General features: G+C 41.1%; 1 protein-coding gene across 1 annotated transcript in view; it reads right to left on the bottom strand.

Moving 5' to 3' along the window:
* Window positions 1-16467, bottom strand: part of LOC126267655 (trypsin-1-like) — a 41751-nt gene that overhangs the window by 20837 nt on the left and 4447 nt on the right. The window contains exons 2-4 of the mRNA XM_049972955.1: window positions 14050-14142; window positions 11224-11356; window positions 1195-1357 (exon numbers count right to left, since the gene is read on the bottom strand). Coding sequence (XP_049828912.1) covers window positions 1195-1357; window positions 11224-11356; window positions 14050-14142 — 389 coding nt within the window. The remainder of the gene's footprint in view (window positions 1-1194; window positions 1358-11223; window positions 11357-14049; window positions 14143-16467) is intronic.

Genomic DNA, 16467 nt, shown 5'->3' with positions numbered 1-16467 from the left:
CGCGGTTTAATGTCGGTCGACGGTTCCGAGCCGTAACACAATCCTCAGATGAGTGGAAAACTTCAGATCAACTGGAAACATACTGGATAAGAAGCATCCTGGCCCGAGACGCAGATTAACGACACCAGAAAATGTTGAAAGGGTAAGGCAAGCGGCAGTCAGAAGCCCAGGACGGTCAGCTAGATGTCATGCTAGTGAGTTACGAATCAATCGTGAATCGGTTAGATGAATTTTGCATAAAGAATCAAATCCCTAAAAAATGCTCATTGTCTAACAACTAAAGGAAACTGATTTTGCTGTCCGAGAAGACTTCGCTTACAGAATGCAAGTGGTTTTGGGATCGAATGAAAATGAAATTTTATTGATGAGCGATGAAGCTCATTTTCATTTAAACGGGACCGTGAAGAAGCAAAACCTACGTTACTGGGCTCCAGAGCATCCACACCTTTTCCACCAGCGTCCTCTACACTCAGAAAAAGTAACAGTCTGGTGTGCTCTTGGCTCTGTTGGCATAATTGAAGAGAACGGGGCCACAGTTACTGTTAATTCGGTTCGTTACATTCGTATGCTTGAAACATTCTTGAAACCAGAACTAAGAAGACGACTAATCCCTTTAAAACGCGTTTGGTTCCAGCAGGATGGGGCAACATCGCACACCGCAAACATTTCCATGAACGTTCTTAGACGCATGTTTCCTGGCCGGATTATCTCACGTTTTGGCAATGTTTCTTGGCCTCCCGACTTGTCAGTACGTGACTTTTTTTTCTGTGGGGGTATCTTAAGAACTGTGTCTATAACCACAAACCACGAAATTTGGACGAGTTGAAGAATCCAATCATTCAAGAAATTGCTCACATCCCTGCAGAGATTTTAGCCCGTGTGGTGGAGGATTTTGAGAAGAGGCTTGAGTCCTGCATTCGAAATGATGGACATCACCTTGACGGCATTATTTTTCACAAATAATTTTGTTAACTAAAATGGCAAATAATGAGCTCTGATTTTGCGTAAATAAACATGCATTAGTTTTAAAGTTGGCTGAGTATTATTTCATTAAAAGGCGTTCGTCTCCCGTGTGCCACACTGTACATTTCCGTGTCGCCCTGTATATTCCTCATGTTACAGTGGGTGCTTCGTGTCTGTCCTGTTCTCGGCTAGAGAGGCTGGTGCAGTGGGAAGAAAGCGAGGAGCACTCACCCGTAGAGGCAGTGTGCGGCGGTGAGCACGTACTTGTCGCTGATGAGCGACCCGCCGCAGTAGAAGGTGCGGCCGTACATGAGCATCGCCATCCACGGGTACTGCTTCACCTTGGTCACCGTGCCGCCCACGATGCGCCTGCGCTCGTTTGCCATTCCGCAAGCTGCCGGAAAATTACAAACCAGTGTAGCGTCTAAGCAAATACGACAAATGAAATGAGCTTTAAGATACAAATGTGTCGATAGGGAGCATTTGTTGTGAACGAGCCTCTATTTTTTTTTTGTTTGGTTGGCATGACATCTATCAAAGATATTTAGTATACATCAAGTCATGGAACAAACAACATCATATGTTTTCATCATGTAACAATGTCGAATTTTGTACCAGAAAGATACGATTTGCGGAAATCATTAATTTTTTGTTTTCATTTGAAAAAAAAAGTGCTGCAGAGTCGCATCGAATGCTTGTCGAGGCATATGGTGATCATGCTCTATTAGAAGCAACATGCAAAAGATGGTTTCAACGGTTCAGAAATAATGATTTTGATTTAAGAAATGAAGAAAGTGGAAGACCAACAAAAAGTTCGAAGACGCCGAATTGCAAGCAATATTGGATGAAAATGATACTTTGTAGTCAGAAGCAAATGGCAGCAATGCTAAATGTTGCACAACAAACAATTTCTGACCGTTTGAAAGCTATGGGAAAGATCAAAAAGTGTGGAAAATGGGTGCCACATGAATTGAATGAAAGACAGATGGAAAACCGAAAAACCATTTGTCAAATTTTGCTTCAAAGATATGAAAGAAAATCAGTTTTGCTTTGCATTGTTACTGGCGATGAAAAATGGGTTTATTTTAAGAATCCTAAACGGGAAAAATCATTTGTTAATCCGGGAAATCATCAACATCTACTGCAAAACCAGATCGATTCGGCAAGAAGACAATGCTCTGTGTTTGGTGCGATCAGAAAAGTGTGGTGTATCATGAGCTTCTAAAACCCAGTGAAACTAATCGCTACAGACAACAAATGATCAATTTGAACTATGCATTGATCGAAAAAAGACCAGAATGGGCCAGAAGGCATGGCAAAGTAATTTTTTTACACAACAGTGCACCTGCACACAAAGCAAAACTGGTTCAGGACACAATCAAAACACTTGGCTGGGAGCTGCTACCACACCCGCCGTATTCACCAGACTTGGCCCCTTCCGACTACCATTTGTTTTCATCAATGGGACACGCATTGGCCAAGGAACACTTCGATTCCTACAAAGAAGTCAAAAATTGGGTGTCTGATTGGTTTGCTTCAAAAGACAAACACTTCAATTGGTGTGGTGTCCACAAATTTTCAGAAAGGTGGTCAAAATGTATAGAAAGCAATGGTCAGTACTTTGAATAAAATGTTTTTACTTTTCAAAAACTAGTGTTCCATTTTCACAAAAAAACGCTCATTTCAAGCGGGACACTTGGTATTTATTGCTATGAGCTCGAAAAAAACCAACATTCATTAGTGCTATGATGGATATCGGTTTATGGCTGATAATTTATGCCATACAAAAGACACAGATTTATAGAAAGCATATACTGCTTTTTTCTTCTTATTGCATACCTAATATCCTAATGTAAAGTTAGTGCTAAACCTAAATTAAGATCTAAACGAACCCACTACTCGAACCATGATTGCGCTGCTTCTCCTTGTCTCTCATGATCATACCTTCATTAACACTTATGCAGTTTCCAGGGGATTCTTTACGCCATTCACGACTTCTTACAAGGTGCAAATCCAAAAGTTTTAGTAAAGTACACTACTGGCCATTAAAATTGCTACACCAACAAGAAATGCAGATGATAAACGGGTATTCATTGGATAAATATATTTTACTAGAACTGACACGTGATTATATTTTCACGCAGTTTGGGTGCATAGATCATGAGGAATCAGTACCCTGAACAACCACCTCTGGCCGTAATAACGGCCTTGATACGCCTGGGCATTGATTCAAACACAGCTTGGATGGCGTGTACAGGTACAGCTGCCCATGCAGCTTCAACACGATACCACAATTCATCAAAAGTAGTGACTGGCGTATTGTGACGAGTCAGTTGCTCGGCCACCATTGACCAGACGTTTTCAATTGGTGAGAGATCTGGAGAATGTGCTGGCCAGGGCAGCAGTCGAACATTTTCTGTATCCACAAAGGTCCGTATAGGAACTACAACGTGCGGTCGTGCATTATCCTGCTGAAATGTAGGGTTTCGCAGTTATCGAATGAAGGGTAGAGCCACGGGTCGTAACACATCTGAAATGTAACGTCCACTGTACAAAGTGCCGTCAATGCGAACAGGAGGTGACCGAGACGTGTAACCAATGGGAACCCATACCATCACGCCGGGTGATATGTCAGCATGGTGATGACGAATACACGCTTCCAATGTGCGTTCACCGCGATGTCGCCAAACACGGATGTGACCATAATGATGCTGTAAAAAGGGCCTGGATTCATCCGAAAAAATGACGTTTTGCCATTGGTGTACCCAGGTTCGTCGTTGAGTACACGATCGCAGGCGCTCCTGTCTGTGATGCAGCGTCAAGGGTAACCGCAGCCATGGTCTCCGAGCTGATAGTCCACGCTGCTGCAAACGTCGTCGAACTGTTCGTGCAGATGGTTGTTGTCTTGCAAACGTCCCCATCTGTTGACTCAGGGATCGAGACGTGGCTGCACGATCCGTTACAGTCATGCGGATAAGACGCCTGTCATCTCGACTGCTAATGATAACGAGGCCGTTGGATCCAGCACGACGGTCCGTATTACCCTCCTGAGCCCACCGATTCTATATTCTGCTTAACAGTCATTGGATCTCGACCAACGCGAGCAGCAATGTCGCGATACGATAAACCCCAATCGCGATAGGCTACAATCTGACCTTTATCAAAGTCGGAAACGTGCTGGTACGCATTTCTCTTCCTTACACGAGGCATCACAACAACGTTTCACCAGACAACTCCGGTCAACTGCTGTTTGTGTATGAGAAATCGGTTGGAAACTTTCCTCATGTCAGCACGTTGTAGGTGTTGCCACCGGCACCAACTTTGTGTGAATGCTCTGAAAAGCTAATCATTTGCATATCAAAGCATCTTTTTCCTGTCGGTTAAATTTCGCGTCTGTAACACAGATTCATGGTGTAGCAATTTTAATGGTCAGTAATGTATTCATATTTTTCCGTATACCAGTTCCTAAATTTCTCAGCTATCTTTCAGAGAGTAAAGTAGCATGAGCGAAAATGGCAAAAATTCTGGAAACTTCCAGACGCTTTGTTTAACACAAGATACTTTCCAGTAACTTGCTTGATTGCTGTCCACGTGGAATGGACTTAGGATATAACCACATGCGGGAAAAATTACAGTTAGGAAAAGGCTTCCATTCAAAGGCTAACAGTATCCACCGTCAACAGCAAATCAGACACAATTCGTGAGTTAACAGACACAACCGGCAAACCACTGCCAGTGGAGTAAGGAAGGTAGAAAGGGAAATACTTTCCGCTAAGAAACGGAGGGGTAAACGACTGAAGAAAACAGCATTTCACTCATTAACAAGCTCGTGTAACGTAGTCTATATAGCTGTGTTCACAATCGTAGAGCAAAGTGAAGTACTGATAATGACATGATCACACTTTGTCGCATTTTAGTTCTTAAATCAATTACATCACACGTGATATCCTTTGGGAAATTTCAGACGAATGCCTTTTGCAATTTCTTAGAACATATTCTAAAACGACCTACTAGCACTAGTGTAAACAGTTTATTTTATTTATTGTTTGGGAATAAGCTCATTAGGATTACACAAAGTACCCCATTACCCCCTATGTATTACATAGATGTTGATGAATTGTTGTTTCTTAAGGTTACAATTGCTGATTTATCTCTAAATCATGGCTGATGAGTCTACTTACACCATGGAGAAATGGATGGTAATGAGCATGTGGGCTCACGAACGACCCAATACAGAAAATCGGAGATATTCAGCATCATTTCATTTTACAATTTCAGATACCTTCCTAACCAAACCCAACAATTGTACTGTTCAAGAAAACGCTCTTTGCAGCTGGTTCCGTGAAAGATAAGCCCTGCTCAGGACGACCACCAATACGAATGAAAAGATGTGTTTAAGCTGCAGCATGTGTCGAACGTTAGCCAAAAAGTTCATTTGTAAGCTGTCACAGCAATTGAGAGTTCCACACTCGACATTAAAAAGAAACACACACATGAAGAATGATTTGAAATTACAGGTCTTTAAACCCGCGTTTGTAAACGAATGGAGTGATAGTGACAGAAAAAAACATCAACAGAATTGTGGGCGAATGCTCGGTGTCTTTACAACTCTTTCTTCAAGGGTGAAAGTGTTTTTCTCGGAGGAGTGCTCAATATATGGCAGTGCAAAAGTAAGAAACATTTACTTCTGAAGTATAGGAAAAGCCATATTTTTTAAATAACTTTAACACCATCCACCACATGTCATGAAATGGTCTAAATGTCTGCAACGCACTTTGTAGGTCAATATTTCTTTGAAGGTGAAGTTTATCAAACATCTGCATGATCTGAGACCGTTCAGTCGTGTGTGGCTCCAGCAGGATGAAGCACCAGCCCATTATGTTATTGCCGTTAGAGAATATCTCAGTGAGGTATTTCCTGATAAATGGATTGACTGTGGTTCTGTCTATTTGCCTGCACTTTTGGAGTGGCCACCCCAAAGTCCTTATCTATCATATAGTGACGATGCATTGTGGAGGGTTCATTAAACAGAAAGTTGCTGCCACAAGTTACATGACTGTTCACGAGCTTAAGGATGTCTTTCACTGTGCATTTACTTTACGTTGAGGAGAATTCCACATGGTACATGAAGGAGAACCACATTCCGTTATGAAAATGATGGTGTACACACAGACACTCTGGAATGAGTGTTAAAGAGAATTCACTCTACCCCAAATCTGTCTTCTGCCATGATCCCACTTTAATACAATGGGGCGACCAATGGAAATGTGGACACGCGATAAGGGCTAATGGGACACTGTGAACACTCTGTACTTAGGGATGGGCGTCTGCTTCCCTTTATGCCCATGTTTCATCCACTGTCTTCCTGTGAGCTTCCTTTCTCCATTGAGACCACGTTGTCCCAGTCGTCTTCTTTGGTTTTTCCTCTTGGCCAGCTTTCTTCTAAACATTCATGGTGGTGTCTGATTGTTCTATATCGTGTCTCCCTACCACTTTCGCGCAACGACGCTCTGAGCGTGTTTTTTTAGGGAATTAACTAGTTTGAACCTGGGACCTGTTGCTGGTAAGGAGACGCCAGACCACACATGACATGTAGAATTCAGAAGAGTTCAGTGAGACTAGCGATGATATAATCAAATGCTTAATGATCTCAGCGTCAGCTCCACTGCACTCCCTGTAAAAGAATCTTAATACTAACTAAATTTAGTGGAAAGGGTTCAAGGCTTTCCTATTTTTAGTTAGCTGGTAAAATAACGTCGAAAAATCAGTTAAGTTTACCATTGGTAACTTTATCCTACTCACAAAACATCATTTATAAATTGCACTATTGATAAAAGGAAATGTTTTAATACAGGATGGTAAAAACCAACTGCGTTCAACAAAAATGTGAACGAATATTCCCTGAATGGGTTTCCAAGTTCTACAATCGATCGAAGGATGACCTATGCCATATCACATCTATAATCTAGGTTTAATTTAAGTTTCACAAAAGAGAAAACTATAAAAATGGTCTACAGTGACCCTCAATTATCTTTAATTACTTATTTAACTTGTCGTAAATTACAGTGGCTGATGTGGCTTCTCAATAACTATATAAAAGAGAAAAAGTATCGCGTTTCAGATTTTCACTTCAAATGGCAAATGTGAACACCATGAGTTTTAATTAACGATCGACACTAGTATTACGCAAAAAGGGGGTGTAACAGATGAGACTTCTACAGTTCTGAGTGAAGCCTTATGCGCTCAAAAATGCGGCATCGCGTGCGTTCATTACCTTGTCGGTGTTTAAGCAGCGTCAGGGCGGCAGCGGCCGGCGCAGCAGCCATCCAGCTCGCCGTCTCGGAACGAACTCTCCTAACTTCTCCTTACTACAATTTACCGAAGTTAGTTTAAAAAAAACTATCTGGCTATGTTTTCATCTGACCAATCAGGGTCTCAATGTTAACCTTAAGCTCCGCCTACAAAAATTCTGTCCATCCAATGAGAAACGTTATACTTTTCGTGGTGGGGCAATGTTTTTAAAGTTTGCAACGTAACAGAGACGCTAAAAAGTCTCACGCTAAAACCTGCAGCTGATGTGGTCCTTTTAGCGTTATCGTGAGATCTATACTGTTCTTCTGGAGGGCTCTATCTTTTAACATGGGCTGGAGGATTGTCCTAATGTAACAGATACGCGAAAAAGTCTCACGCTAAAACTTGCGGGTGGTAGTGGCCCTTTTTGTGTTATCGTAAGATCTATACTGCTTTTCTGGAGGGCTCTAGCTTTTAACATGGGCTGGGGGTGGTCCTTGACGTACCTGAGACGCGAAAAATCCTCACGCTAAAACGTGCGGGTTGTATAGTCGTACAGGTAGGCTCGCGGCGTGGGTGCCCAGCCCCTCCCTTATCTAGCTTAACACGGTTCTGCTCTCGGCTTCTGTCCTCGTTTCTCCCCTCGGAACTGCGTCTGCCTCACGGTGGGAAGGTACGACATGCATTTAGGCATTCTTGTGTTAGTCTGTGGTATTCCATTTGCTCACTCGTTACTCGTATTACTTTGGTTAATTTAATGTCACGATTTATTCCGAGCTATGTGACATACTACTGGATTTGCTTATGATGTCAGGGTTTTCATGTAAGGTGTTGGATTTGCCTGACACCTTACCTTCTGTTTGTGAATTTTGGACCTGTGGATTTCACGGTTTTGGTCATCTTCTGGTGTAATTCCTCCCAATTTCAGTTCAGCTTTGATTTCACCAAATAATTTTGTAGTCTCAGTTTAAGTTTTACTCCTGTTGTCAAAGATTCGACTATTTGCTTCATAAATCCGTCTAGGTTCGCTCTTTTAATGTGTCCATAGAATCTTAACCTCCGTTTTCTAACGTCGCTACAGATGTTTATGTGTTGTTTGACTTATTATTATTGTGTCATAAATTATTATTATTGTTATTAGTATATTTTATATTTATTATTAGTATTATTATTAAATGCGAATTCATCTGTGGTTCGTTAAAATGAGAGTGGCGTTAATTTATATTTCGGGGTGTTGGGTGGAGGTGGGGAGACGGTAGCAAACCGTGTCCCTTCCCTTCACCCCTCCACAGGACCGAACCCAGGATCCGCGCCTGCTTGTCACTCGCGTCTTGCTCCACGCTCTCATTCTGTTCCGTGTCCGAAGTTTCGGTGGCGGCAGCAATGACACAGCCATAAATTTATATTCCTGACTGAACCTCTACAGGTTCATTATCGATGCTGATTTGTAGGTAACGCTTAAGTTCCGTTTGACAGAATTTATTTTGCGGTTCATTCAAATCCCTGCATTTTTCTCTCATCTTCATCAGCCATTTATCATCAGTTAGCATGATATTCAGTTGTTCAAATCCAAATTTGACCTGAATACTTCTCTAACTCATGGATGCATCTTTCCCCTCTAGTCTCATCACGAGGAATCCGTCTCTGAATCTCCTTCGTCTATCACCCATATATCGTCTCGGTACATGCCCAGCACACTTCAGCTTCGTAGTAGTCACTAACATGTACTTCACTTCTGTCTTTTATCTTACCCATTTCTTTGCTTTTATATTCCTTCTTGTTATGTTCAACACGCATCGTTCCATTGTTCGTTGCGTGGCCTTCAGTTTTGAACTGTTTGTGTTTTCAATGTTCATGATTCACATCCGTAAATTAGTAAGGACAATACGCACTGGTTATAGACCTTCCTTTCAAGGCTCAATGCAAATATACTTCTGAATGCAGCACTTAGCTTCTAAAATGAAGTCAACGCCACTCCATTGTTTTCAGTTGACCTCAGTATAAAAATTCGACATCTGCTTAATTTCATCAGCAGATTTTCCTGTTTTCCTATCAGCATACTTATTACACGTATTTTTGTTGTTACTGTAATTAATATTCAGGCCTACTATCATACTTGTTCTCTACAGTTTCTCCATCCTTTGCTGAAGTTCTTCTGGATCCGAAGCAAACAAAACAATATCATCTGCATATAGCAGTGGGTCCATGTAAGGTCCATTTCCGTGTATTCCTGTTTCGCCCAAATTTAATGATCTGAGGTCGTCTTTCAAGACTGCAGAAAATAGTTTTGGTGAAACGGACGCACCTTGCCTGACTTCTTTCTCAGTTCTGAACTTTTATCTCTCTTGATGTAATTAAATGGAAGCTTCACCCTTCTTGTCAAGAAACAGATGAAGGTGTAATCTATCGCTTGGCTCTCAAGTACTGCAATCACAGGTTTTCTCGTGACAGTCAGACATTTTGTCATATTTTTCTAGCCTCATACAGAATGGTAACTGATGTGCGTTGCTTCTTTCTTCACCTTTCAATATGTAGACAGTCAATTGCGCTACACCCATTTTCTTTTCTCTAATTAAATTTTTCGAGACGATTAGTATGGATTTTTGTAAAAATCTCGTATGCCACCGACAAAAGAGTAACTGTTCTGTAGTGCTTCATACTTCCCATATTCCATTTCTTGCGGAAAATAACAATTTGTACAGTGTGCTAACTACCAGGTATCATCCTCTTCAGAAACATTCGTTGAATGACTGCTAGTTTTGCTTCCACCATCTCTGCTCTTGTTTTTATTTCGTTTGTTATCTCGCCGTTCCCATGGCTTTCTCCTCTTTCCTTGAGCCGAAATGTTTTCCGCAGTTCTCTGGTAGTACTTCCGAACTGCAAATTTTCGCGTAGTTTATTACCCGAGTGTTCATTTCTTAGCTACACTATACAGAAATTTGAAGAAATCTTCAAACTTTATTGGTATAGTCTGCCAGTCTGTTATAACAGTGCCGCCTAACATCCATTACAAACTACATATTTTATCTATGACATGTCATTCCCACTCACAATGACTTTCATGTGCATAACGACAGACTTTCATGTGCAAAACGACAGACGAACATTTCTTGAATGAATTGACCAGCTCAGTCTCCTGACCTAAAAGTGTTACAGTATCTTTGTGATAACTTCTGGAAGCATTTCACTTCTCGCAGTCTTTTTCTCGCACTTCTCGTGTTAAGAGAAACTTTGCAGCGATAGTGCCGTTATCTTTCTATAGGACACTAATATTAAACACCGCTGGGGGATATCTGTTGATGCCTGGGGTAATCGAACCTTACACAGAAGTTTTTTCATTACACCTGACGTATCCATTTTGGAAATCAACATGGTTTGAAAATAAATTTATTATTTGGAACTATGTGTATGTGTGTTTCCTTCACTCTGTGTCGTGTCACTTTGGCTACTCGTCATGACCAACGAAACATAAATTTTTGACTTTTGTTATTTCTCATTTGTGGAAACCACTGTAGGCGACAGGATCTTCAGTTTATACATGAGAGAGGCGAGGCTTTAATTTGCCATGGTGAGTATATATTTTAGAAACTGTGTATCTAGGGATTACTTTCTCTTGAATTCAGTATTACTGCAGTAAATTAGTTGTTTAGAGCTTTTGTCGATTTTATTGGAAGTAAGTAGTGAAGAGAGGCAACAAAAAATGGACCACGAGTAATGTGAGTATTGTATTGTGAGTGGTGAGTCGTTAATTGGCTCTACATTGCTACGTATAAGAGGAAAAAATTGTGCTATTTCGATACCATGGCTATCTCTGACCGAGTATATTTCTAAAGCAAGCGAATGCACAAGAATAATTTCGGAGTCAGAGTTTAGATGCTCTTCTTAGACGATGCAGAGCTTGTAAGAGCAAATACGGCACCAAGACCTGGAATTGAAAGTGTAACTATTGTGTCTGTGAAAATAACTTACAGCACGGTTCGCAGCGTTCCGGTGGCTTGAGGTCAACATCGTCCGTACCCCCAGGTGAGGTCCAGAATCCAAATGGCCCCACGATGCTCAAGAACCATTGCGTAAATGACCACTTATTTTCGGCATAATCGTTCTGCAACACAAAAAAACATGTGTGAGTACAAGACCCATTGCGTAAATGACAGCTTGTTTTCGGAGTAATCGGTCTGCAACACAAAAAAAAACAAGTGTAAGTACAATAGCCATTGTGTAAATGACCACTTGTTTTCGGAATAACCGTTCTGAAACACAAAACGCAAGTGTGAGTGTGGGTCGTCCAGGAATACTGCTTTTTTGGGAAGGTGGCAAGGCGGGGAACGGGGAAGGGTCTGCATCCTTCTGACATTTGCGCCCTGATTTCCTCTGCTGTGATAATCTCTAATCTCGTCTTACAGCAGCTCTTACATACAACATACTCAATTATGTCTTGTGTATATCCCACTCTCTGATGTCCTCTACAGTTACTGCACTTTACAGCCTCCTCTACTACCATGCAAATTATTCCCCGATGTCTTAACAAATGTCGGAAAATCCTCTCTCTTGTTCTATCTCTTGTCCTAACGAGTGTTCTCCATGTATTCCTTTCGTCATCGATTCTATGGAGAACATCTTCATTTCTTATCAGTCCATTCAATTTTCATTGTCTTTCAGTAACACTATCTCTGAAACACTTCTGTCGTCACCGTTAACGATTTTACCAAGTCCGTGATCCACTTTCTCGGAATACTATGGTCTATACGTTCATTTGCGAAAGTTTCTATCACAAATGAACGCCTTTGTTTGATACTAGTAGGCTTCTTTGGCGAGAAATTCTGTCTTTTCTTGTGCTAGTCTGCTTCTTATGTCCTCCATGAGCAGTCCACCATGTGTTATTCTGCTTCCGAGACGCTTGAATCTCTTCACTGCGTGTACTACGTAATCCCCAACTGCGATATTAAGTTTCTCGTTAATCTCAATCTCATTTATGCTTGTCCTCAGTACTTGCGTCTTTTTTAATTTTCTATCGATCTATATTCCACGTTGAGTAATCCATTTATTTGAATCAACGTGTCCTGGATTTCTTCTTTATTTTCACAGACGACAAGAATTTAATTAGCTAATTTTATCATTGGTATCCTTCCACTTTGAATTTAATCACGCATTCATTTATTTTCTTCATTGTTTCTCAGTATATAGGTTGGACAGTCTCTGCACCCCTTTCTTACGACTTTTTTAATCCGAGCTCTTCGGTTTTGGTCTTCTTTCTTATTATTCCCGTTTGGTTCTTGTACATGTTGTAGACCACGTTGCTCGTCATTCCCTACAGGTTATAGCTATTTCTTTTGGGAAATCAGTATTGTGAAAGTGGCAACTGCCTTGCCGGAGTGGTAACACCGGTTCCCATCAGATCACCCCTCCATATCCGCAACTAGTGACGCCTGTGGGCTGAGGATGACGGGGAGGCCGGTCGGTGCCACTGGACCTTCCAAGGCCTGTTCGGACGGAGTTTAGTTAGCTTTTCTTTTGGTTGTGGGTATCAGAAAATGGCAGAGCAGGAGGTAGCAAGTTGTATCGTATGACGAAGAAAAATGCAAAGAATTTTCAGCTTTCTTTCCTGTGGTGAGAATACCCTGTATAATTATTTGCGGTGAGCAGACCTGCGGAAAATCCCGTTCCAACCAAGTTGCAAGACAGAAGTTAGGTGTCTGAAGACGAGGTGTGAATATGTCACGGTCCGAAACTCCTAGCTTTTCGAGAAAATTTGTTATTTCTTTTTCACTCTTTCCTTTTATTTTCTATTTTCTTGTCGTGATGGAAATGTTGATACGCGTGGTTATCGACACGTAAACAACTCACTGAGGCGCTCTACGACAAATAATATCTACCTCATTTCCTTACGCATATAACACTTCGCAAAAGATCTAACCAAACAGTACATTCCTTCATCACGACAACGTACCTGCGCAATAATTGACATCTGAATTAACTATTTACCTGTCACAAGCAGTAAAACTCTTAAACATTATTCCTATAGTTCTATATTTACAGATGCCCCATGCGACTACTTGTTTCCACTCATGAGGGCTCGTTTAAAAGGAAGGCTATTTTTTGTATTCGAAGAGCTCTTGCAGGCGCGAGTCAGTTCAACCCCAGTGTAATCACTGACATGGAAAATAAAATTTGACTAGTGGCCGGAAAGTCTGAAAACGTTTCTCAGGTATGAAATTTTTCAGAAAAGAAAGTACACTACTCTCTAATACTACATTATCTAAATAATAATAACACCTTACATTTTGGGTTCCACACCTAAAACCTTTTAAAAAGATGTTTATTTTCCAACTTGCTTGTATTTATTGACGAACGCGCATTAATTTACCCACGATTCGCAGAAATGAAGGATAGAAAGCAGAAGATGGAAAAGAAGTATGTTTCTCTGGATACCCCTTATAGAGCAAAATTATAAAATTAAGAGGTGGATGTGTTGTGGAAGAAGCAGGTGGCAATGTTGATCTAAAGTGATGTCGAATTCTAAATGTTTGTCACTGGAATAGGAAGAGAACCGAGAAGGAGACATTTATCGGCAACCTAGTTTCGTGAGGGTAAATTCCACTCATCACTTGAGCTTTATTGGCAACAGTTAAATGAAAAAGATTTGAAGCCGCGCCAGATTCCTATATTAAATTAGGAGAAAAAGTGGTAGATACTACGAAATGTTTAAGGATGGAAATAACCATAGTGTTTCCGATGTTGCCTGGTGATATTTACATTCTGCGTGCACGGAACTACAGAATTTGCTTCAGTACTAACCTGTATTTCCGGGAATGGTATGTCATCATCGTCGTTGCCCTGACCGTGCGATACGTCGTCATAAATGTCGTCGATAGACGAATTCTCAGCAGGCTGTAACAGAAATACAAGGTATAGAGGTTTTTATTTCCGACAGCGACTACTGTAAGCAACAGTGACAGAAATTTCAACATACAGAAGAAATACTTTACATAACTTCTACTATTCCCTTTTGCCAGGCTGCATTATAACATTCACAACGGTTCTCTTCTCATATTTCGTGCTTACTGGTCTGCTAGATTCCTGTATTTAAAATTTGACTGCTATACCAGTCTGTTATACAGACGAATTGTATCTCAGAGCAGTATGTTTGTGACTTACAAGTAAATTTTGCAAGACGACAAGTTGCTCCATTGCACGTTATTCCATTACAGAATAGAAACCGGTGCATCAACACACATGTCGATGGGGTTTTTAAAGACTAACCTCCTCCTCCTCCACCAGGACACAGGCGTGCAAGGAACAAGTGCGTTTCCAACTGCGCTTGAGCGTCGCGAGAGTACGGTTCTTAAAATAACGACTGAACGTGTATGAGACAGCATGAAGAAAGAATGTCAGCTCTAATTTGCGTCAAGTGTCCGTTTAATTACGAATGCACAAAGTCGTGTTAGAACGCATCGCTTGGGGTTTCCCTATTTTCACTTGTCAGAACGTACTGTAGCTGTTGGAGCCTGCAAGCCAGGAAGTCATACAAGTGAAAATTTCTTTCCATTCCGCAGAGAACATTTTTGTGGGTTCCACAAGCTCTGAATGATGATTAAAGAGAATGAAGACAATGCAACGGGTTTATCATTTTAATAGGTGGAAATAAATTAAGAATAGTATAATTAGTCAGTAAAGACTGTTTTTTTTTTTTATATCTGACAGATAAAATCCAACGACACTGCCAGCTGCCTGCAATAAATGCCAGTGACAGAAACAAAAACACCTCTCGCTCTGATAAAACTTTCACGCTATAATTGTTGCGAAACGGACACTTTCACTAAAAGGCAGAACCTTGCCGAAGATTGCTTTTCGTGCTCCATCGAGCTGCAAAAGAATGAAGGAAACTTTGCATCGACAGCAAAGCCCATGTTTATCTTAAAGCTGTAACTCTCACTTATGAGGCTTAACGATATCGGGTTATCGCGAACCTTGCATCCTCATAACCGAGCACATTGTTCTGTGTAGAGACTAGCCTAAAAATGCTTCGCAAAGATAGTTTCTGTTTACTCGTGATTCACTATTTTCTTCGAACGAATACCATACAAGTGCGACGAATGAGTCATATGTATCCGTTAAAGTACAGTGATGTACGGCAATAGACACGTCTTCATCAGGTTCTCTTAACAGTTGGCATATGAAAAGTAGCCAGTTTAAGAATATGCGTTGAGGAGGGACAAGAAAAAATAGGTGGGGAGTATGGCGAATGTTTAAAGATAGGTTCATTGGCCATAAAAATTGAACAGATTGAACTGAGGACCTTGCGCGGTACACGCTTTCTAGAAATACTGATCATGAGAATGGACGATGAAAGTGTGTGAAAATAAAGACTGTGTGGAAGGTGCAGGAGCTTTATGTACTTCTCGTCAAGTGCTCATCATCCTATCCAGAAGTTAAGTAAAGTAATTTCAACTCGCATATTGATTTGAACTCCGCAATAATGTCTAAAGACAGAGCGCAGTGATTATGAACCAGTGAAACTCTCTTCACTTTGTGCTCTGTGATGTGACGAAGCGCGAAGAATCACTGACGTCTGTGGTGCATCCGCGAGCTCCTAACGATATGCGGCATGCCATCCAGTTTATGTGCCATATTAACGCACTGATTAGCAAGGAAACGTTTATGTATGGACTCTGAACAATTCTCGGCAGTGTTAATCTTCTGAAACAGTTTCAACGAAGGTCATCAGTCGCACGTTGACCCGCAAGACATGGCTTAAATGTTCACTATTCGTGCATCAGTCTAGATACACTCAAATGTATCCCCCTAGTGGGCCTTTGGACTGACAAAAGTACACCACTGACAGTACATCGTCTCCAATTAGCTCCTTGGAACTTCCGCTAAAGCCTTCTCTAAGGGAAACTGGAGTAACATTTCAAAACTGCAAAGCGTTTCAAAATCAAAACACTTCAAATTTACACAGTAGAAAATATATTTTATTTACTTGCAGTAAACCCCCCTGTCCCCCACGCCTACCTATTTCATCAAGATCCCCTTCAGCTAGTTAACCGCTCCACACTCCCGTCCGAGGACTCTGCGTTCCAATCACTTGCACTCACATTAATACACCTTACAAGTCCACAAAAACAGGAGATGTTGACCAGTACTCCACGACAACGCACTTAAATCACAAACTGTGGATTTACTTAAGTTTTACATACTGAAACAATAGTTGTG

Source organism: Schistocerca gregaria, chromosome 4 (assembly GCF_023897955.1).
Source record: "Schistocerca gregaria isolate iqSchGreg1 chromosome 4, iqSchGreg1.2, whole genome shotgun sequence".
NCBI lineage: Eukaryota > Metazoa > Arthropoda > Insecta > Orthoptera > Acrididae > Schistocerca > Schistocerca gregaria.
Note: the sequence above shows the minus strand (reverse complement) of the source record. Positions and strands in the feature narration are given on the sequence as shown.